Raw genomic sequence first — 24,251 nt, 5'->3', positions numbered from 1 at the left:
AATGCAATGGAAGGACGGTCGAGGCGCGCGGGGGGGGGGGGGGGCTTTGAACATTTTACATTTAAACCTTCTATGTGTTCTGTTTTGAAAAGAAGAAAAAATTAAACATAACATGGGAACACTAATTTGAATTTAGATTATTTCCAGGTTTTACAAAGAGAAAGCGTGTTAGTGTTGCTTGTTGTTGGGCGTCAACGGGAACATGTGAATGGGGGAGTGAGTAATTAGCCACCTTAGGGGTGTGAGTGACAAGGTTAACGCGCCGGGGCTCTCTCCACCTCCCTCGCTGACTCACCCCTTGCCTCCTTCCCTTCTGCCCTCGGGAGGGCCCTCAGGAGTGTTAGGTGGTGGATTAGTTGGCAGGGGGTAGTGCTATGCATGCTATGAATCCAGCGTTGCAACATTGGCTTTGGAGATATAAGCCCCCCCCCCCCCCCGTTCACTCAGGAGGAGGGAGGCCCCTTCAGACCACAGCCTGGAGAGAGAAAGAAGAGAAAAGATAGAGAGGCAGGGAGAAAAGGCTGGCTCCAGCAGGGATTAGAAGACGGTGCTAATCTGGAGGCATTTGGCCTCTTTTCTTTGTGTGTGTGTGTGTGTGTGTGTGTGTGTGTGTGTGTGTCTTTGAGCACACATGTAGGCACATTGCACTTGTATGTGTGTGAACAGTGTTCCCGGATATCTACTGGCTGTCCATCTTATTATTATCTTTGCTCTAAAATAAAAACAAAACAAATAGGTGTCTCACAAGAGGACATGAGTTGCTTCAGATTGAGTTAAATATGAAACCTTTTTACGGCCCCATTCCCGGTTAAGTCTTTCTACAAAAAAAAAAGGACCCCGCAACCTTGAAAGCCAGCCGGAGCAGACGAGCTGGAGATGGAGCAGCTTAGTCCTGAAGATCCAGCGACAGTTAGTCCAAGTCAATCCCGTGTCTACAGGGAGAGCTGCAGCCTCTGCCACAAAGAGGAAGCCTCAATTAACCAGCTTAAAGATGCGGAGACACACTGGAAGGACTCGAGCTAAGCGGGGGAAATATGATCCTTTTCTTACGGGGGTTGATACTGTGAGGTTCAAGCTCCGACATCGTGCACTGTCCTTGACTTGTAGTGGGAACAGGACGGGAAGGTGGGAAAGGAGTAATGGCTTCTAAAGGTCAATAATATTACACAAAACAATTGGCAAAGTTATGACTGAAATCATAATCGGCTCAAAGAATATGTCCACAAGACCTGACAAAGCATTCACTGCAAACTTTTGGTACTTTGTCCTGTTTGTGTATGATCTTTCATATCCAAAGATTTAAATTTTTTTGCAATGTGTTATTTAATGTTTGCTGTAGTTCTGCCGCCTTTTAAGGCACATTTAGATTTGTGCTTAGATCCGCAGGATGGCGACGTTGACGTGTAAGTGAAAAATGTAACCCGAGCACCTTCTAACGGTTGTCGACCATTGTTGCGTGTCTAGGAATGCAGAGGCATCACCCCGGACCAGACATGACCAACTTCTACTCCCTGTCTCCCGGAGGAGTCGGGCAGCTCACGCCACCGCTGGGATGGTGAGTCAGACAAGACGAAAGCATGCGCAGTTGATTGGTGTAAACAAGGATCCATTACGATCCCGTCCCTTCCCATCCGATGCACACCGACACTGTCCTAGCTTTGATGGAGGAATGCTGGCCTGCAGCAGCAGCATCAGTAGCCTACACAGGGAGGTCTGCTTCTGGCTGTTCCTGCTGCGGCTTCCAGACACACCGCTCCTCTGTGTGCCCAGCGCATGTCAAACACATCACCGCATACATGCCCCGGCATAACCATATGGCTGCTTAGCCCCCATCAAAGCTTCCTGGAAGTACTTCTCTCTCTCTCTCTCTCTCTCTCTCTCTCGCTCTCTGCATCCTTGTCACTGCCATTCCTGTACTTGTTCTCAACATGTCTTACCCTCTTCCTCTCTATCTCTCTATCTCTTTCTTTATCTGTCAGCATGATGTTTCAGAAAGACGGGGCTTCAGGCATACACTGAGTGAAGCCAGATGTGAGGTGTAGGATGAGGCTCAACTTCTGCTTTCCTCCTCCTTATGTCTGACTTTGGGGTATATTTTACTTTTAGGAACTTTATTCGAATTGAGGAACTTTCCCCCCCTACTTTTCCTGCTGAGGATCCTTGGTCATAGTTGTGCCCCACAACAAGTCCATGTACTGAAGAAGCATTGTGTTTGCAGTACTAAACATTGCTGAATCACAAGAATCTTTCTTTCTAAAACAAACATTTTTGAAAAACAGCAACCAGTTGATTGAAACACAACCACAGCAGAAGTGAGTGTTCCCACTGATGGACTGATGACAACCAACAAAATCTACTATTTAGTATTATTTCAGAAGAAGGGTCTCCAAACGTTTGAGCCAGGAAAGAAAAGCATGTATAAAAACATCTCCCTGTCAAGCAGAAATAGATATTCAAAGCCGTTCTAAAAATTGAAACAGATTTTCTTTTTTTTAACTGAAGACCGCATGACGTTTCCCTTGTCAGGTCCTCTTATTTCACTTGATCTTCGTTGTTCTCAAAGCAGAGAAGAAAAAGCATACACAAGCACAACTCATGGAACCCAACAGTACCCAACCTTTGTGATCCCTTAATATGAAGCAATACCACCGTGACCCTCTGCTCTAATATTGCTGGATATATAATTATCTAACATTGGAAAAAGATCTAGAGCTAAAATACAAATATTAAGCATTGATCATCAAGAAAATAAACATGTGTTGATGGATCTGCGGTCTGTGTACGCTGTTGCAAGTGTGCATCTACAGCCACTTGACATTTTAGGGGACCCGTTCCATGCTACTGTCCTTCTTGGTCCTCCCTTAATCAACCACAGCCTGCTGTCTGCTGTTATTGCAGGTTCTCACACCACATGGTGCCCGGCCCCCAAGGTCCCCACGCCACAGGGATCCCCCACCCGGCCATCGTCAACCCACAGGTCAAACACGAGCCTCTGCATGAAACAGACATCATGCACATGTGAGTCCTGCAAACACAAAATACCTTCATCAAACACTCTCATACACTCGCATACCTCCAGGTATCCGTGCCCACTGCCGCTACAGTAGGCCATCGCTGAACAACCCCGCTGTCAGAGCCTTGTTCTCATTCCCTTGATGCGAGCAGATAAGCAGCGAGGGGGGGCCCCCGTGCTCTCCTGATAACAGGCCGATGCTTCATTTGTCCCCGGGGATCACAACACACTTAGCACTCAGCAACAGATACAGGTCCTAGATTAGTGCTCGCATGAAATTAATTCACATCCCCAGTGTGTGCAGTGGGAATGTGAGTACCCTGAAGTGGTTATCGCTGATATTTCCATTATTCATGGCCATCCCAGCACCAAGACTTTACTAGCACCAAAAAGGTTGTTAGAAAGTAAGTCAGTAGTGGGAGCAGAGTTTTTTTTGGAGTGCGAGCATTTGGCTTTAAGCGATGTGCCAATATGCGGTGGACGAGAAGGTTTGGCTGCCATTACTGGTGAAGTAATCTCTCGACATTAAGGGCTGCGACTGTGCAACTGCACGTGATTAAAGAGGCAGGGGCCCCATTGCGTGCCTCGCCATTGGCTGAGAGCAACCAGACCCTCGCTGCTTTTGTCGCCATAACGGCCGCACAATGTCCCCCCTCCTCCGTTGCTCTGCGCTTTCATTCTCTCATGCTCCAGCTCATTTGTTTCCTCCTCTTCTTCACCTCCGTCTGTGTTGTTGTCGTTTGTGTTTACAGGAAGCCCCAGCACGAACAGAGAAAGGAGCAGGAGCCCAAAAGACCGCACATCAAGAAGCCGCTAAACGCCTTCATGCTCTACATGAAAGAAATGCGTGCGAACGTGGTCGCCGAGTGCACGCTGAAGGAGAGCGCTGCCATCAACCAGATCCTGGGACGAAGGGTAGGTCACATAGTCTGCGTACACCCAGGGACCCATCCCGGTCTCTTTGTCGCTGTAGTCGATCTTTTTTGATCGAGTTAAATCACCGGGAGATCGCAGTTCAAGCCGAGGTTTCTAACGAGTCCGCGTGGACTGACTTCCCAGGCCCAATTAGTTAAAAAAGTACAAAGCTTCCTCTCTCTGTGAACATACAGTCTTTTATGAACTAGTTGTGATTATTGTCATAATGATTGCCCGAGCCAATTACCTCCCTCTCGGCAGCACAGATACAGACTGCCTATCTTGCTGACATTTAATCAAATTGGCTTTCATAAAATATGCCTGGATAATGGCACGGTTGGAAATGACCAAATTTGTTCCTTTTGAGGAAGCGGGACCACAGAGCCATGTTAAAAGCCTTAACGAATAGGCCCAGCGGTCGAGGCAGCCAGCCACAGCAAAGCCTAGTTCGTGGCCTGCATCGGGTAATTGCTCGCTGACATAGTTTGAATAAAACGCGCTGCTAAATTGGAACCAGTGTTTTGATATGAAATCAAAGTTTTTTTTTTCTTTCCTTCTCTTCTCTGCCTCCCTCTGACTCTGGTGCATGTTAATCTCTTCATCATGTGTCCCCCTTCTTCTTCTTCTTCTCTCTCTCTCTCTCGTTTATCCCCCTTTTTTTTCTACACCAAACGTTTGGAAGTTGAAAAGAAGATTTTTTGTTTTACCAAAACACCAGCACACTTCTCTATGCAGGGAACATGCAATTGCATGCCAGTAATTTACTGTATGCTATTCCCCCCCCCTAATCTCCTTTGTACTGAAACAGTGGCATGCTTTATCTCGGGAAGAGCAAGCTAAGTATTATGAGCTAGCCCGCAAGGAACGGCAGCTCCACATGCAGCTCTACCCAGGCTGGTCCGCTCGAGATAATTATGTAAGTATCAACAGAACAGATTGGCAGAGGTGCGCGTGCGTGCGTGTGAATGTTGATTTATGTTGTTTGTTTATGTCAGCGTTGCACGACACACGGTAGTGACACACACACACACACATACACTAATTCACACCAGTCGGCTCCATGCTAATGGGGTCCATTTGTGGACCCTTTTGTTTCAGCCTGATGTGTAATTCATAAAACTGTGATTATATTACCATCCGCAGTAAAAGGATCGTAGTACCGGGGACATTATCATTGCCACAAAGAGTGGAAACTGCCTGGTAATGGTTATGCTAGTCTTTGATGTTCCATATCAGCATGGGGCTCTGGATGTAAAAAGCACCTGTTCGACTGAGGCCGGATCGTACATGCAGCATTCAGCAGCAGCAACCTTTGCTCCTCCAGCTGCCCATGTTGTTTGTGAATGTGGGCGGTTCAGCTTGCATTTACGACGCGGCCTGTTTATTTGGTGTATGCGATGGGTGTGCATGCCTACGTGTTCGTGTGTTTGCGTGGAAGTTGTCAAATCTGTCTCTGTGTGTGTGTGTGTGTGAGTGTGTATGAATTTGTGAGAGAGAGAGAGCACCAGCCTTTATTAAAAGTGTGGCTCCGGCACTCACGTTCACTCCACCACCAAAGTGCTTTGTGGTGTTTATCTGCCTCCCCTCGGACACCGACAGCATCCCCCCCCGCCCCCGCCTCTTTCTGCCTCCACCCGCTCCACCGCCAAAATGCCTCGCTGAGAGGGGAGACAGCTCTCTACAGCTCTGCTATACCAGCGGAGCACAGTTACAGTTACAGATACACAACATCAGCTCGTGACAGTCAGCCCAGTTCCAGCTTTGTTAGTACAAACATATTTGACGGGTAGAAGAAGAAAAAATAAAGAGTTCGAGGAGCGGCTTTCTACTTGGCATACCAAAGAGATAAAGGGAAGCGATACGCTTCTTACAAGTACATTTAGTATCCCTGAGAGTGCTATTCTGCGACCCCTCCCACAAAATAACATCTGTACACAGGCAGCACATCATGCCTGGAAACACCCAAAAATAAGTAGCGCACTGGCATGGACGAGAGCGCGTGGCATTCACAGTTTTGCTGTGTATCCCCTCTCTCATCCTTTTCTCTCACCCACTCTCACTTGGTCTGTCTTCGTCCCCTGTCTGCCGCAGCAGTAGAAGGCAGATTAGCTCATGAATAAGTGGATTAGCAGACTTTGCAGCAGGAAACCAAAGTGCTGCTCATATTTGACTAGAACGACTCTGCGCTGCTATCTATACCTATAGTCTCCCTCCTGGGGATTTAGCATAAGCTATAAATCCTTACACACTCCCACCACCTCGCTGGAGAAAAAAAGAAGAAGAAGTGTGGCACTCTTAACAGTCATTGAGCTAGACTAACCTAATTACAGTGAGCATTTTTAATTGCACTTCATGTTAATATTTGTCATTTGAGGGACTTCAAAGGAAGTGGAAATGTGACACGCACGGGTCACAGCAGCAGGACGAGCTGCCTGCGTTCTCACAACTCCCCCCCCCCCAAAAAAAGGGCCTAAACATGTCTGAAATTAAGTCATTTTGGAGCCAGCTGAAAGCAGGCAGAGCACACTTCACATCAGACTCGCACTCTTGGTCGGTGCGTCCCTCTCAGCGCGGCAGTTTGCGGCGGAGTCCGGAGTCCGGGGGATGCTGGTTGGATGCCCAGCAGGGGATGAGTGAACATGGCAGTCAGCAGCAGGATATCAGGGTGGTCTAGTGAGCGTGAGTGCTGGAGCCACACTTTATGTGTTCCTCTGTATATTTTTTAGGGAAAGAAGAAGAAGCGGAAGAGGGAGAAGATGCAGGAATCCGCCCCAGGTGAGCACTGATCCCTCCGGTTCCTAGTTTTTGTTTTTTTGGTCTGTTGCATTTTGAAGTTGTGAGTTACACCATCTTTCCATAGACAACACATCATCTTTTACAGTACACTGCTGCATTTGTTGCTGCTCTGTAAACTTGTAAAAGAACACCTAATCTCCCAGTAGACAGAGACAAATGCCTATAAAACTGACACTTCAGTAGACTGGCTCGGTTCTGTGAAGGCAGCACGGTCCTTCACTCAGTTTTCCTCTAGATTGTCTCTGTGTACATCCCACCATCCATTTGTCCACTGCCCCGTCCTCACAAATAGCACCTACTTTGGGATTAGTCTGTCCATTCTATACTGACATTCTACTACTTACCAACTCTGGGCTTTGCACTATTTGTTTTCCTGCTGCACTACAGTGTGTCTTTCTGCTGACCTTGTTTAGCTGCGCTTACCAGCCTCCTCTCAGCACTGCAACTCTAATCCATTGAGAATTACATCTTAAATAAAACGTCAGTATTTTGGGGTCTGTACACTGTGTAGGCCAAATGGGCGGTAAAGATCTCTGCCGTCCAGATACCTCCAATTTATTTTTTTTAAAAGATGCAATTTTCTGCAGGTACAGGCCAGAGAATGAAAACGGCGTACATCTGAGAATATGGTAAGACAAACCCTCTATCCCCTCCCTGTCTGATCACTTCAATACATGTCAAGGCTAAACACTGACTTGAGAACAGGTACTCACAGACTAATCCTGAAAAGGTCCACCCGAACCTCGCCATAGTCATTGTGTCAGTGGTGTTAAGGCCTGAGGAGCGATGGTGCTTTTTGCTCAATGGCATCAGCACAATGCCCATTGGATTCTCTCTCTGTTTGTTTGTGTGCATGTGTGTGTGTGTGTGTGTGTGTGTGTGTGTTGAACGGCTCAATCCAATGTTGTTGTGTCGACCACTGGTTGGATTAAAAGGTCAGATGTTGTGTCAGCATTTTGTGGCTTATTTCTCTTCCCGTTATGCGTTAGGAAACATCCAAATAAAAAAATGGTTTGAAAGCTATCGCGAAATAAATCCGACAGCTCACCCACTCCGTGTTTTCTAAACATGGACCAAATAATACATCTGAAAACACTTTTACGAGCCCAGAGCAGACGTCAGCGCTCAGTCCCATATGGACTACATGTGTTGTCTCTCTCTGCATCTCTGTGAGGCAGAGCAGGATTCTGGCAGGACCTTAATGAGATGCTATACCTGAATACGATTTCATGGAATCTGGGGTTTCAGGGTGTACATAATGCCTTCATAACAAAGGCAATCCGTAGTCGCTTTTATTTTCACATGTGAATGATATGCTGGGATATATTGATTCAGATGACATGTCAAACCTGCACTGAACTGTCACCTTTCCTTTTTTGGGGGGGTTGAAAGCAGGATTAATATTCTCAGTATGTGGCAAAGGCAACTCTATTTTCAGGCTTCCTTACTCTCTCTGGACCCCCCCCCCCCCCCGAGCCTGGTAGCATCCTGTTGTTCCGCTCCCTCTCGCTTGCAGAAAAAAAGCCGGGCAGATGTGACAAATCTGGTCTTACGTTGAAATCACCCCGACCAGACAAAGGTTTTCCACTCGATCGATTCCTGACCCGGTGGCTCTCTCTGAACCCAAAATTGGGCCGCTTTAATTTTCCCTTTTTTTTTCCTTTTTTTCTCTCTCGCCACAGTCGTTTCTCAAAGCTCAGAGAGAGCGGGCTCTAAAAAGCACTTTATCTCTGATCCAATAATTAGCAGCGCCTAGCCGCAGCGGGATGGACACCCTTGCTGATTCTCAGTGACAGCCTTAAACTAATATGCATAATGCCGAGGATACCGCCACAACTCCCCAAGCCCTCAATTTATGCAGATCCCAAAGAGCTGGATTGAGGTTAGCTCGCTGTAGACGCCAAAAAACATCTTTAAATGAACTCGTTTGTCGATTTCTTTTCATCTGCCCTCGCCTCTACCCCGGCCTGTCTCTCCGCCACATGAGAAATCGGAGCGGAAATTTGTTAATGAGTCAATTTTGGAGACACAACTTCCAACACCTTCTTGTTTGATACACAATGAGCATTTACTGCGTTTTATTTGTATTTGTGGTGCTGGTTCCGTCACAATGAAGATTATTCAGCACAGTGGAACTGCTCCCGTCGAGGTAGACTTTATGAAGGGAAGAGTCGCTTTATACGACTTCATATCAACATATTTGATGGCTTCTGCTTCGTTTTTCTGGCCGTGAGGCAATCGGGGAGCTGAGCAGTCGAGCAGTGTTTCATGGCCCGACGTTGGTTCTCTTTGTTATCGTTAGCATGTCAAACGCTGGACCCGCCACACAGCTGGCTCTCACCACAGTGGAACAAGCACTCCGAGAAGTCATTACTCTGACAATGTGAAATTAGGGTTTCCGTCTCTTCCCATCATCACCCCACGGCCCAGCCCCCCCCCCCTTTTTTCTCTGCACACGTCTTTATTTAGTTCCTCTGCCTCTTGCTTCCTCTCACGCTGTTCGCCTTTTGTCTGACTAAGCCCGCTGATTCACCGCCTTTTGAGATAGTTATCTGGCCCGAGACGCGTACATGCCCTCGAGGCTTTCTCCCACTTCAGCCACCGCACATTTCCTTCACAAGGGGGAGACACTTTGAACAAAGGTGGCCTTTTAATCTCGCTAGTTGAGGGCCGTGGAGTTGCCAACACTTGCGAACTGTCCTAAAACTGCATTTGAGTCATCTTGCTCGGACTCTTATGAAGGTGCTCGTTTGTTGTCAAACAAAATGGATGTCTCCACAAGCCGATGTGCCCAAATACTTGTGCAAGAGGCTGCGTTTTTAGTCACATGATCCAGGATATCTTTTAAACAATGATGCTTTACAATTGGTACAGTCTGGTAAGTAAAACGAGGGTCATTTCTACCCTCATACCTCATGTCCTGGTCCAGACACGTGAAAGCAAATGGGGGGCTTTGGTGGCCTCTCTCTCTCTCGCTCTCTCTCTCTCTGTTTGTCTCTCTCTCTCCCTCCCTCTCTCTCAGTCGTGCCCCGGCTCTGCTCCCTCTGATGTGTGCAGCCAGAAGTCAGCTGTCAGAAGACTTTGATGAGCGACGAGGAAGAAGAGGAGAGAGGAGGGCATGAGCATGTTAGGGAAAAAGGGAGCGTAAGAAAAGGGCCAAAAGAAAATCCCTCATTCTCTCGAGTTCTCAGTTTACCCAATCTCCCTCAACTGCCACTCATCCTTCAGTCTCCATCTCCCATTTCTTTCCCCTTTTCTCTCTCTTTATTTGTTGCCTCTCATCTTCTCTCTCTCTCTCTCGCACATCTGAGCAGCCAGCCACACACTCCGCCTGCAATTAGGCAAGATCCAGCGTCTGCCTCGATTTCCCGAGTCGTTTCAATTTGGCACCGAGCCTGTAGGCCACTGCGGCACAGCCCAGTGCCTCCACACCCCGCCTTATTAGTGACCTGGGATAATTGGGGAAGGAATCCGGATTGCAAAACAGACTCTGGGTCTCGCTTTGAGCAGGGCACAGGAGATGAGAGGATGTACTTTTTCACACATTAAAAAAAAAATATGAGTGGGAGGTGGAGGAGAGAGAGATTTAGGCTTGAATCAATCAGAGCGAACCCCCCCCCCCAGCTAATGTTTATGTGGGTAGGAAATAGAATCGGAAATACTCACCCCAACTGTCCTCCCGTTCTCTCACTCTCCCTGACCTCCACAAAGCCTGCTCTGTGAAGAAAAATGACCCTCTCAGCACTTAGTATATGTACTTCCAGAGGGCGGCAGGACGTCAAACTCCATGTTATTCAAGTGTGTGGTTTTAGCTTAGAAGTACAAATCTTTTACACTGACATGGTTGTCCTATCCTGGCCTGGCAACCTGATGTGACACTTCAGAGGGGGGGGGGGGGGGGGGGGGGGGGGGGTATAGCCCTCTTAAAGGTCTTTGTTTACACGTGAGAAACGCAGCTCCAGTGCTGCCATTGTTTAGGCTGGGGCTCCGTGTTTGTTTTGATTGAGTCACGGGCCTATTGTGTTGTGGTTTGGTCAGCTGCAGTAACAGTATGAGGGTGCAGTCTCTTGCTTTTTTGTGATGTCTTCTCCACTTCCTCTCTTCCTCTCTCCGTCTGTACCTCTTTAACCCCCCCTCACCCCCCGTGGCTCCTAGAGGCACTGCAGCGTTTCTTGAAAGAGGTGGAGATATGTGACCTTATAAGACGCCCCCTTGTGAAATGCTTATCTCTGAATTAAAGGCCCCCAGGTAACACAGACAGGAAACGGACTGTGGAACTGAAGGAAGCCCTGTTTGTTTGTTTTTTTATTTCTGCTCTACTCATTCTAGCCATTGTTAAAGGAGGCTAAACCTATTTCTTCTTCTTTTTACTCATTTTCTGCCTCTTCTCTTCCCTCTTTCTTTGCTCCTCCTCTTCCTGCTCCTCTCCTCTGTCCTGACGGTGAATATGAGTGGCGGTGGAGGCCTTTGAAGCCAGACCACAGCAGAGGCAGCAATAATTCCCCCCCCCCCCACACACACACACACACACACATCCCCTTCTCCCGACATCCCCCGGCCTGCAGCGGCTCAGACTGAGCTGTTCAAGGGCACACAGCCAGACTTCAGCTGCCCGGGCCCCCAGCGATGCCGCCTCAGATGTGGGCAACGCCCCCCCCCTCCCTCCTCCGCCCACACCCTCCTGTACTCCCATAGTCTCACCCACGCATGCCTGAGGTTTGGGGTTTTGGTGACTCCCCCCTCCCCGTTCCCCTTTTGGCCACAAGCAGACCCCACCCTTCCCTTCTCTCCAATATTTAACACAGACACCGTCTTTCCTCTTCCTTCTCTTCAGCCTCTTAGTTTCAGGCCCTCCTGCCTCCACTTGTTTGTTTCTGATAGCCCCCGTGGAAAAGATGCATCCCCCTGAGCCTGCCTTTTGATTGGAGGTTAAGAATTTCAAAGCCCTTTTTTTAAAAAGAGGCGATTTCTTTTATGTGTTATGTCTCGGAGCTGAAGAACGTGCTGACAGTGCAGAGCGTTTTGTTTCAAACATCGCTTTGTCTTCCAGGTGCTTTTTTTTTTTTTTATTGCCCCGCTCAATTTATTTCCCCCCCTTGTGTCTTTAAGAGCGGTGCTGCTTCAAATGTATTTAGAAACGGTGTCACCAAAGCCAGCTGTCTGTTCCAGGCCACGATCACTGGCGTCCCAAGACATGCCACCGCACCAGACTTTAATCTAAATGTGTGCACGATTATACTTTCTCCAGCTCCAGAGTCTGTCCGTCTGAGCCAGACTGAGCTGACCTCACTGGATGACGTAACAACGTTATGGCACTTATTGTTTTTCTGGATCTCAGGTTGGCAGGCAGGTTGGGAGGCAGCGGCTTCAGCGTTCATATCCTACTACTGACAGAAACACGTGACACTCACCAGTGATGGTTGTTTGAATCATACTTCATCCATCAATTGGTCAATGGTCAGAAAATGAATTGATCGTTTTAGAAGTAAATCCAACATTTTAGTTTTTTTTACTGTCAGTCAATGAAAACGAGCCCTTTGTTGCTTTGCGCTTGGTAAATCGTGATTGCATTTTTAATCAACCTTTTAATAAATTCAGGAAAAACATGAATAAACGAGTAATAAATGATTTGCAGCACTACCTGTGTGCATAATTTCAAAGTTAGTCAGGGCATTGTTGCGAATTTGACCTGACACATAAAGGATGATTCCGGTTCATTACAACTTATTTTACTACATTTTGGTAAGATTGCAAAAAGATTGTAAAAAGTTTAAAGTGACTTAGAGACTGTTTCTTGCCCTGTCAAACTTCTTTCTCGCGATGTCACCATGTTCCCAGATCTTAACAGTTATCTACCGTGTTAAAAAAAGATGGCCAAATCTACAAAAACATGTTATTTTTAACGAACCAGATTCGTCTTTCAAGATGACTGTGACATGTCTTCACTTGCATTGATCTCTATCTTCAGTCTCGTTTGTCCTCCGTATCCCCCCCCCCCCTTGTCTCTGCCATGGTAAAGTCTGCGCCTCAGCCTGTGCTGGAGACACCTCGCTCCACTTGGCATATTTTTTGAGTAATTTGTCGGCGGTATTTTCCTTTTTAATGGCACCAAAAGAAACCCCAGAGCTGTGTGTAGAGAGTGAGCGAGAGCGAGAGACGGAGCTGAGGAGGTGGGTGGGTCGGTGGGTTTGGAGGTTCGGGGGCTATAAGGCAGCCGGGCCCCAGCTGCGGCCTCTTTGATTTGGCCTGGGAGGTGAAAGCGGCGATTGAGACGCGAGGTTGTGCCAGTTATCTTAACCTCCCACACTTCAAAAGCTGGGCGAGAGCTTGTCCGACTCCTTCCCTCCCCCCCGTTCCTCCCTCCCGCCGTCCCATAGCGGGAAAGGAATTGGGGGGGAGAGAGAAGGGGGAGACTAAACCTTCGCTAGCCCTCTGAACAGAGGAGCGTTTCATTTCCTGCAAAAAAAGTCCAGGCGGCATTCCTGAGCGCTAATGTAGAGGGAAGAGGAGGAGGAGAGGAGGGGTCAAGTTGCTCCTGAATCCCAGTGTTTGTGTCGGCTGGACCTTGTGAAGAGCTGGCCTGGTGCCCCCTACAACCAACCACCACGCAAGTACACATCCCTGCTGTTACCACCAAGCGTTTTCTTTAAACTAGTGCACACACACACACACACACCCACAGACACACCCACAGACGCACACATGCACGCGCTTCTTCGCCCGCAGCCCCTCAGGCCTCTTCCCCAGGCAGGAAGGCCAAAGCTTTTCATGTCTGTGGTGGGGGAAGGAAAAAAAAATGCTCCCCAGGAAACAGGGTGCAGTGCCGGGCGTGCGGGCCCGCTTTGAGATCCTGGGATGAAAAGGGAGAGGGCGGCGGAGGTAAATAGAAGCGACAGGGGCTCCCGCTTTCTCTCAGAGCGCCGTGCTCCTTTCAGTCTCTACTTTGTGGCGCTCATGGTCAGCGCTCCTCGGGGAAAGGTGGACTCTGTCCTGTTCCCTTTTGTCCACATGTGGTAAAGCAGTCTGCAGGGTGTGTGTGTGTGTGTGTGTGTGTGTGTGTTAAGACTTTTCAAGTGTTAAGATGCAGCGAGCAGCAGGGATCAGCTGACTTCTCTCCTACAAAAACACACTCTTGGCTTTGCCACAAGAGGAAAGCAAACTAACACCGCTTCTTTTCCCCTTTTTTTTCGTCTTCACAAAACATCCATCTTTTTTAGTCGCGGGAGGCATCCGTCCACCTCTGTCTCTGCCTCTCCACTTTGATCACAGATTCTATTTGATGCTGCTCGGGTCTAAAATAACTCTCCTTGGCTTGTCAATAACTGAAGCTAACCCTGTTATGTTAAGCTCGAGCCCAGATCATGACAGGGAAACGAGCACTTGTGCGGCATGACAGACAATTTTCCCATCAGGGAACAAAGGGGGCCAATTCTGTGAGAGGCCTGCGAAGTGTATTGCGGAGCAGTCAGGTAACGTTTTGACACCGCGGCGTCAAACTGCACCTGAACCGCGTTGGTTTCAGATTACCGACTACCGACACAGTTCCATGAACTCTGCTAGTTTAACCGGGTCAACGCGGGGATCCTCCTGCGTGGAGCGTATCTCCTCGTCTTGTTTTCCCATCGCCCACCTGCGGCGGCAGTCTAAAATGTCACCCAGAAGCTACACAATCGGGTGCTCGCCTTGAGAGAGTGAGAGGAGGGATGAGTCAGTCAGGGTTAGGGCAAAGAAGAGCGTAGCACTGCCAGCTGGGTCACGGCAACCCCCCAGTGTCAGACTAGATCAAAGCTAGACCGGCCCACATCCTGTCACTGACCTATAACCTCCTCTGTAGTTCAGCGCTTTTGGCTCAACACAGCTGCAAAGGCTTTCATTCAATCAGCTGTAACACTGCGAAGATATGCACAATGATTGACGATGTAGATGGTGATGACAGGCAATGTGGAGGTATGCCTGCATGGCGAGACGCTCTCGAGTCATTCTGAGTCATCTTGCTGTGTCTGGTTCGGGTTAATGTGCGGTGAATGTGACCGGTGTTTTGGTGTAAGTTACAGACGCAGTGACTTCATAGTTCGGTTGATTTAAAAGCTTTTTCTTTTGTCTTTGTTTGTTTTTTGTTGTTGTTTTTTTCTCTCTCCAGGAGGAAAACGGAACAATTTCTCCACATGCAAAGCGAAGGCAGCAGCTACGGGCCCTCTGCTAGAGATGGAGGCCTGCTAGATTCCATGAAGACCGTTAAATCTCCAAACTGAAAGCCTCCAGTTCTCAGAGGACCCCACTCCCCCTCCACCCATCTCTCCTCACCCCTACTCCCCTTTCCTTCAACACGGTCACATGCCCCCCACCCCCACCAAAAACACTTCCCTGTTGGACTCTACTCGCGTGCTCAAGGCGCCTGCTGTAGAGACACTGAACTGAACTGAAGACAATCATGATTAGTAGGAGCACCCTCACGCAACCACGTTCTCTCACCGGAAAAAAAACAAAACACACACATCAATTTGACGTCTGTGTTTCGTCAGTTTCCTTTTTACAATCGGCTCTGCTGCAATCCCAAGGCACGGCACTGAAAAACATGTGCGCACAAACTTCTCCACTGCACCGCCCAAACACTCCAGACACCTGTCTCTAAGTTACTGTAAGTTATTTGTCACCTCGGTTCCTTTGTATAGTTCATTAGGCCGACATTCACTCCCTGAGCACCCCCACCCCACCCCCCATTCTCTCTCTCTCTCTCTCTCTCCCTGGATTTTTGAGACCATTTGGGGTTTCGCCCGACTGACCAAACACCTCTTTTTAGACTGCACTAAGGAAGCCGGGGGAATCTCATCTCGTCTACGAAACGTCCTCAAGATGCCATTTTTAGTTTGTCGCTGACCAGTTGGTGCAAAAAAGGATCAACGTTTTGATTTGCTTTTTTAATTTTAGACTGAATTTGATTTTGAATGCTTTTTTTTGTATTTTGAACCCTTGTTTCAATTTCTCGGTGTGTATTTTAGTGATTTATTTTTATTTTTAAATATTGTTTTTTTTTTTTATATATATATAGTGGTATATATAAAAATAAGCTTTGGACACAGGGAAGCCATTTTTCTTGTTGAAGCATCTTGCAGAAAATTGAAACTTAAGGCTTCTTTTGATAACTATTTGTAACAAATAGTGACCTCGAGTCTTGCTCAGATGTAAAATAATGCTCAGTATGTGTACTTTTTAAAACTGTCAGGATATGTCAATTTTCTTGGTATTTTTGCAGGCAACATTAGGACAAAGGCGAGAGTGATGGCTCAGAGGCCTATATTTTATTGTTCTAAAACATGACAAATGAAGCAGATATATATATTTACCCCAGCACTTGGCAGTCTTTCTTTTATTGCAATGGACCTTTGTCTTTTCTCTCTGGTAGCTAATAGTGTGGTCTCTAGCCATGTTGTTTATTCCATGCAAGCATCTCTGTAACATTATGATTTTAATGCTCTCTTTTAGTATTACTTGATGAATTCCTTCTTTTTTTATCATCATATTTCGGGTCACTGTCATCTTGGTATAGCATTTTGCTTCCCAAGTGGTCATATTTGAACTGTTTCAACATGTTTTTGTTTTTTTTGTAAGAAAAAATAAAAAAGGCACCATTGGCTCATTTGATCACTTGTGTGGTGGAAAGACCAGAGCTGGAAGTGCCAGATGTAGCAGTCTGTAATCTCCAAGGATGACACACAATGTATTTACCGGTATGCATAATGTGGTAGTGCTATGTATGTACTGATGGTGTGAAGCAGGTAAAACACATTGGGTAGAACATGTTTTAAGTCTTTGTGGAAACTTACCTTCAAAACTCCAAAAGCACACAACGCTTGGGGCTTCATTTACACAGAATTATTGTGACAATGAAAAGAAGAGATCTAGATCATGCGAGTATAAACATCTTTATCAATTGGATCAATTTAAAGGGTGAGATTTGTTTTCTCCTGTCTCTCAATGTAAAAATTGTCTTTAGACTTTAAATAGTGTAAAAACTCTAAAGGTAACCTTTGATTGTTGGAAGTAAAAAACATGTTTTATTAAACTGCCAAGATCAAAGGAACTGTGTATTTATAGGCACATCTGAAGATATCATTTCAAGTAAAACAGCACCACCTTGTGTTCCTGTTGTCCAACAGGACAATTTAAAGAGGATAAACGTTCCCAAAAGCATCCGACAAATGACTCTCTATGCGTTCAATTTTATTCATGAATTCCCAAATGCCGTGTTTGTCTCATGCACAATCCGAAAGATAATCTCCATCTGAAGTCTTGAATCGGATAATCAAATACACCTTTAACATGTCCAGAAGCAAGTAGAAATAGCATATGGAGTAAATAAAAGCTTAACTTTAATAAAGAGCATGTCGGGTGTTCGTATACAGTAGTGGCCCTCCTCTCAAAGTGCTTTTGCCTTTTACTTCACCTTGATGTTTGAGCTGAACTGTGCACAATGATGCAGCGTTCGACACAAGAAGGCTGTTTTCACATTCACCTGCTGAAGGAGGAAAGATTCTCTAAATCACTCATCCGGACACACAGCGCGCCTGCACATTTATACAAGGACTTTTAGAAAGGCATGCACTTGATTCGTCTTAATTTGGAACAGATAAAGCCTCGTTAGCTTCAGGTTAACCAACAGGTGGCGGTAACGCGCCGCGATGAGCAGCAATGTGCCAGCAGAGGCAGGGAAGAAGACCACGAGAGCTCGTGGAGGCAACCATAAGTTTTCAAATGAACACAAAAAAAAAAAGGGCCTTGCAAATGTTTTATGAGTAAGGAAATTTAATGAACACGTCTGTTACAGCTCAAGGATGTACACAACACATTATATAGTAAGCACAGCTGAATGCCTCAGGTCACAGCAAGTCCAATACATTCTGTTGTGTTATTGTACCACCAATATTAATTTGACTGATGCTAGTAGATAGAGGCATTCATATTTTATGTTAATCATAAATATTACCCAGTTCTATATGTGTCTGCGCGGCAGTCAAAACCACACCTACAATGAGAACAGACACCAAGTATTTGTAAAAACGATTTTAAATCAGATTGAATCTCTTCACACACAAAAAGACGTCATTCAGTGGACGCCCATCAGAAAACGGACTGGCAGACAAAAGGCCTTTATTAGAGAAGGCACTTTTCCTATTTCCGCTTCTAATCAGTTCCTGCTGGATGGATTACTCTCGGAGGTTCTGACTAGTTTCAGTGGCGCGAGTACATCACTTGTACTTGTAGAATCCTTCTCCTGTCTTTTTGCCGAATTTGCCCTCCGCAACCAACTTGTTCAGCAACTCACTCTGGGCGAAGGAGGGGTTCTCTGGATTCGCTGCAGACCAATCTAAAGATAGGCAGTAACAAAAACAAGTTAAGTGTTTGACATTTAACTTATCAGTTCACTTGAACGAGCTTTGTTTCTCCTTTGCAGCAGTTTTATGTTATCACAGGCCATCACACTTTTAAATTGAATTCATATCCTGTGGTGGAGGAAGTATCCTTTAATTATGTAAAAGTACTAATACCAAACTGTAAAAATACTCTAAACTGCATACAAATGTTACTGAAGTAAACAGTTGCAAGTATAAATCAGGAAAATGTATTGAAGGTTATTTTAAGTAAAAGTCCTCGATGCGTATAATTGTCTGTGTGACTGTTGTATTGTACAAGTACTGTACTTCAATATATCAGGGTATTTTTACTCCTGGATTAATGTAAAACAGGAGTTGACTGAGGTGGAGCTTATTTTTAAACGACTTTGTATAAGACTGCAGCTAATGATTATTTTTATTATGGATCAAGCTGCTGATCATTTCCTCCATTAAGCGATTGGTTTGTAAAGGTTCTGTGTGAAAACAGTGTGAATCATTAAACTAAGCAGCAAATTTGTGAGGCTGGAACTTGAATTAAAACGGTTTTCAAAATAGTTATCCGTTAGCTGTACTTGTACATTTGAATGGCAAAACAAATCTGGATTGGTAAAGTAACTAAAGATTTGGTCCAGTATTTCCTTCTGACATGTTTTGGGGTCGAAGTAGTAAGAGGCGTGAAAAGAAAGGCGTCAAGGAAAGAACAAGTACCTCCAATTTGTACTTAAGTACAGTACCTGAGTAAATGCACTTAGTAACAATCCACCACCACCGGTTATATCATACACATATATATATATATATATATATATATATATATACACATATATATATATATATATATATATATACACATATACACATATATATATATATATATATATATATATATATATATATATATATATATATATATATATATATATATATATATATATATATATATATATATATAGTTTTACTCACAATCCATGATGAACTTCATCGTGTCTAGTCCTACATAGTCTGCGAGCTCAAGGGGTCCCATGGGATAACCACAACCAAGCTTCATGGCAATATCAATGTCCTCTTTGGATGCATGACCTGAGGGAGAACACATAAAAACCAAACCGTAACCATACAAAGATAGAAATCAATCAAAAACTACAAGATTATACTAAAGGATACTGAATTAAAACCTTCATATTTAATGCTGTTTGAAACCCAGCGAAGCTCAGAAAGTGGAGCGAGGATATTTTAACATCCAACTCTGTGAATTGAGGGCTTATTGTGATCACACCGGAGCAGAAACAGTGGAAAGACTAACCAAGACAGTTTGAGGTTTTCACTTTGTGTTTGTTCATTTTGAATGAAGTGTAAAGTGTGGTAAAAGGAGAGAAACTTGTATTTAAAAGATGTATGGTTGTATTTAAAAAGGAGAATGAGTTGACCGTTCTTCTTATTTTTCTTCATTGTATCATGGGTAACAATACACAAGCTTTACTATTTTACTGTTGCCCTAACACACAGGTGCACATGCAGGTATACATACCTCTCTCGTACATTCGGACGGCCTCTATCATGTAGGGAAGAAGTAGGCGGTTTACAATGAATCCTGGCGTGTCCTGAATAAAAAGATGTCGGAGGCTGCTGAGTGGGCCGTTAAGAGACGACAGCTACGATGACATCAGACAGAAACTCTTACCTTGCAGGATACGGGAGTTTTTCCCAGTATTTTGCTGAAGTTCAGGAGACAATCCAGAGTCTCTTGGCTTGTTGCTGAGATTCCAACGACCTGTGAAAGATTGACACTTAACCTCTTTAAGCAAATTTGATTCTAATTAAGTGTTACCAGCAATATACAAGCGTCTCTGACCTGGGATTTGAACGGACTGAGCTCCTGGTAGCGTTACATTTACCACCCAGACAGGAGTGTGAAATAAAAGTAATTTCCTCGAATTAAGTGTCGGTAAGAAAGTGAATAAGCACATTTTTCAAAATGCAGAGGCGGATGGCCAATAGAGGGAGGTGGTGTTGCGCCTCCATCAGCTGACTAGTAGTTTAAAGTCAACTAAATTAATACATTTTAAATATTTGAAACACAAATATTTTAATTTTGAAATTACTTCAAAAGGAGCTATTGAATATGTTAACTGCAAAAAAATGTGTATTCTGATTCCTAACAGGTGCCCTCACAGCCATGTAGCGTAAACTAATTCAACACTAGCTTCCTCTTGATCCCGACTACATCTAAGTTTAAAAAAAAAAAAAAGTATTTATGAGTGTTGCCAATAAAATCCCTCAACCCGTTTGTATTTCTCACACAATAATTGTAGTTTATCATGAGAGGTTTGAAATAAGGTCTAATATTTTTTATCAATATGAGGGGGACACATTGCAGCAGATTGAACTCAGACTTAAGTCGACTTCTTTCAAGCCCCGTAAGACAAAACTACACATAGCAATTAGCATAATATTAGCCTGTTACCAGCCCTGTCTACGACGTGGTGACTGGAGCGGCCAATAGCAAGATGACTTGAAGGCTAAACTGTTGGCTGTTGCTACTTTCTTTTATGGACTATTGTATTGCAGTAACTTCGACAAAATCGGTAGGTCTTTAAGCATTAAGCAGAAAAGAAGAATACAACAACCAAATCAAGACTATATTTATATTACTGTATCTTAATGAAAAATGGGACTTAATGTTTAAAAACAAACTTAATTCAAGATCTGTTTTATTCTCTAGCGCAGCGGTTCCCAAACTTTTTAGGCCGCGCACCCCCTTCTACATCCCGACCGGGTTCGCGCACCCCCCCCCCCCTTAAAAAAAAAAAAAAAAAAGAAGCAACAGAGCATTTTAAGCCTTCATAGCCGCATAAGAATCGGACCAATGAGAGAACAGTTTGCTCGCGCGTGGCATTTGTTTACAAGATTTAGTCCGCTGTTAAATGTTGCAGTGTGAACACAAACCGAACAAAGGAGCAACTGCAACAAAGCAAACGAACTGAAGGTGTGAAAACGCCCTGAAACACTGCAACAAAGTTTCAATAACTTTCAGTTACACAAGGCGTCACTTTTAAAGAGCAATACGGATCGCGAGGACACACGCACAGGCTCAGAGGCAGATTATCACATTTAATTTACAATTAATGAGCGACTAATGTAGCCAGGATGTCTTCGGACAAAGCATCGATGCGGCGACACAGTGTTGTTGGACACCGGGATCATGCACAACTTTTTTGCTTCTTTCTCCCCAATCATACATTCCACCATCTCTCTGGCAGCTGGCAAGCTCACGTCTTCGGTGATTGTGTGCGGTAGCCCCTTTCTCGCTGTTCTGTGACCAGATATGAAGCCCGTAGTGCGTCATTTATAGACCAACACATGAACGAGACTCCAGTTGTTTTGGCTGTTTTGTAACTCCTCCAATTTCGATATAAAGAATGTAAGGGGCTTTTGACTTGCACTGGCATGCTTGGTGTTCAGGTGGCGACGTAAATAAGAGGGCTTCATACAGCTGTTAGCCAGAACCTCGCTGCACACCACGCACTGTGGCTTTGGGCAATCTGCGTTGCCAATCCAAGTGAAGCCCAGACACAGATACTTTTCATCATATTTCCTCTTTTTTTCCCAGTCTGATGCTCACTCTCGTTTCCTCTTTTTTCACCTTGACTCCGCGATGGGCCGATGTGCTCCCGATTTGTCTGTGCTGCACCTCTCCGTTCCCTTCGCCTCCGATTCCTCTCTCTCTCTCTGTCCCTCTCCTCTTTTACGACTGATAGCTTCAGATGTCCCACCTGACAGCTTTTAAATTAAAATTACATTTTTTTTTTATATTTAATATTATTACACCATCAGACCGCCATTACACTTTTCCTCTCGCGCACCCCCTAAAGGCAGCTCGCGCACCCCCCACTTTGGGAATCCCTGCTCTAGCGGATCCTTCTGCCTGTTGAGAAAAGTGAGAAAGATTAAGCGTAACTGAGCTGCTGGATGGCGTTTACTTTTCTGATTCAGTTGTCTCTCGAGTAAATTTGAATTAAAATAAAACTCCTCCACAGTGAAAGTCAAAGCTTACTGCAAAAAGGAAGACGACAACATTCTGTGTGAGCAGGAGCCCTCAAGGCCTGCAGCCTCATCTTTAACAGCCACTCACTGTCTGCATTTGTGTTTTCAGAGTACACTTTACTGTGCCGGTGTACTCTTAAGAAAATGACTTGTTTGGACATACTGTATTCATTTCCGTTGAATAACTAATAAAAGGATGCATATCTATGCGTAAATGATCTTCTCTTTCATCCCTCTGAACCCTTTTTAGAAACCCCATACGGGGTCATACCTCTACCAGCTTCATCACAGGGACCGGGTTGAAGAAGTGAAGGCCGGCGAATCTATCCAGCCTGTTGGTGGAGCTGGCGATGTCAGTGATGGACAGTGAGGATGTGTTGCTGGCAAAGATGGTGTGTCTAAAAAAAAAAAAAAAAAAGCGTGCAGAAAAACACATGCATACATAAAACATAATATAGACAGCAGTTAATAATAAAAGTTCTGAACTTTCCATTTCATTCTCCTTCACAAAAGCCACCAAATGTACCGTGCCAACTTCCATCTCCGATTAAAACTTGGTCTTAGGTTTAGAAGTGAACATCAACAGTATTGAGCTCCTAATTTAACCGATATAGCTCAAAAAAAAAATGTCACAGAAACAGAACGATGCTCACGCTGGTGCCAGCTTGTCAAGCCCACCGAAGAGATCCTGCTTGATTTTTAGATTTTCCACGATGGCCTCCACCACAAGATCCGAGGCCTGAACTACAGATGCAGCATCTGTCGAGGTTGACACGTTCTGCAGAGCTTTCTGGATGAACTCTTGACCCGCCTGAAACAACATTCATCACATTTCACTCTTACTTTGGTGTTTATTTGTTGGTGTTGGTCTGGGGATCTACCGTCTCACCTCTGGCTTGTCAGCAAACTTCTTCTTGACCACTCTTTTGAGGTTCCCTTCAATTCCTTTGACGGCCTTGTTAAGGACTTCGCCATTTGTGTCCACAAGCGTCACCGAGTGACCAGTTGATGCAGCAATCTTTCAGAAAGAAATTAGGTCAAAATAACTAGAAACACAGACGTCAATATTAGTGATGATGTGTGGGCAAAATTAAGATACTGTGTATATTGTGAAGTATACAATATTATGTACTTGAGACAGCTCAAATTCTCCAGTTTCTATGCTGAGCGACACCACGTGGCTAAATGTGCATCCTGCAGTTCATCGGAGTTGAGTCTTATCTCGTTAAGTCACTCCACAAGGTGACAACTGTGTTTAACGAATGACAACCAAGCTATTTCACAACACAACTTCCTCAAGGGATCAATGTGGTTGTACTGTGGAGACAAGACACTCCATTCACTCTCAACGAAATATAATCCAACTACAGGCTTTTATTTTGAAAGAATGATATGATATGTCACATTTTGCAGGTTGGACAACTTGCACGCGACACAAAGGTGCTTTGTTGAAATAAACTGGTTTTGGTTGGCAAATGTACGTCTGCGCAACCGCCCCCACCTCCGCTAAAGAGCAGCTGCTCCACTAACTGTAATGAAGCTACTCTGCTAGCTACATGGCTAAACATTTGGTCGCTTACCTGTGCAATTCCCGCACCCATCTGCCCACTTCCGATGACCGTCACATGTTTAATAACGACATTCCTCACAGCCGAGGACGACAAACCTCTGCAGATCTGGTGAGTGAAGAACGCCATGATGTGTGTGAACGGTGTCAGCAGCCTGCTGCGGGACAATCAGATCAGACACCGGGCACGCTAAAGAAGAAGGAGGAGGAAGGTCGGCGGTCACGTGATCACGTCGCACGACGACCTTTCACACAGATACAGTATAAACACTCCCAAAGTAAACATGTACGCAAATAGTTACTTAAAAGTGTTGGATTTTGAAAACTCCTGGACAGGAATTCTGCACGTATATTCAGAATCTGCAATACACAATGTAAAAATAATTTCTCTTGTCTATTAACTTAAAATGCGCCTACTGTCTGTTCAAGGTGGAGCATTCTATAACGCATGAACAGTAATGCGTCATATTTTAATTGTTGTATTTTGTCAGCTGGTCTCGAAAGTCTCATCTTGCAGTCTCTT

The 24,251-nt window shown here is 45.1% G+C and overlaps 2 protein-coding genes across 2 annotated transcripts in view; one reads left to right on the top strand and one right to left on the bottom strand.

Annotated features, from left to right (window-relative positions):
- Nucleotides 1-16,358, top strand: part of lef1 (lymphoid enhancer-binding factor 1) — a 41,788-nt gene extending 25,430 nt beyond the window's left edge. Inside the window, 7 exon segments of the mRNA XM_079278850.1 lie at nucleotides 1,465-1,555; nucleotides 2,899-3,018; nucleotides 3,766-3,928; nucleotides 4,737-4,844; nucleotides 6,655-6,703; nucleotides 7,296-7,353; nucleotides 14,865-16,358. Coding sequence (XP_079134976.1) covers nucleotides 1,465-1,555; nucleotides 2,899-3,018; nucleotides 3,766-3,928; nucleotides 4,737-4,844; nucleotides 6,655-6,703; nucleotides 7,296-7,353; nucleotides 14,865-14,976 — 701 coding nt within the window. The 3' untranslated portion in view covers nucleotides 14,977-16,358.
- A 1,151-nt stretch (nucleotides 16,359-17,509) lies between these two features.
- hadh (hydroxyacyl-CoA dehydrogenase) lies at nucleotides 17,510-23,909 on the bottom strand. Its single transcript, XM_079278183.1, has 8 exons — nucleotides 23,742-23,909; nucleotides 23,051-23,179; nucleotides 22,815-22,972; nucleotides 22,433-22,559; nucleotides 19,799-19,888; nucleotides 19,646-19,718; nucleotides 19,081-19,197; nucleotides 17,510-18,089 (listed from the first exon to the last, which is right to left on the bottom strand). The coding sequence occupies exons 1-8, from the start codon at nucleotides 23,856-23,858 to the stop codon at nucleotides 17,971-17,973; spliced, it is 930 nt and encodes a 309-aa protein (XP_079134309.1). The 5' UTR covers nucleotides 23,859-23,909; the 3' UTR covers nucleotides 17,510-17,970.
- Nucleotides 23,910-24,251: the final 342 nt, after the last annotated feature.

The sequence above is a fragment of the Melanostigma gelatinosum genome, assembly GCF_949748355.1.
Source record: "Melanostigma gelatinosum genome assembly, chromosome: 11".
Taxonomy (NCBI): domain Eukaryota; kingdom Metazoa; phylum Chordata; class Actinopteri; order Perciformes; family Zoarcidae; genus Melanostigma; species Melanostigma gelatinosum.
Note: the sequence above shows the minus strand (reverse complement) of the source record. Positions and strands in the feature narration are given on the sequence as shown.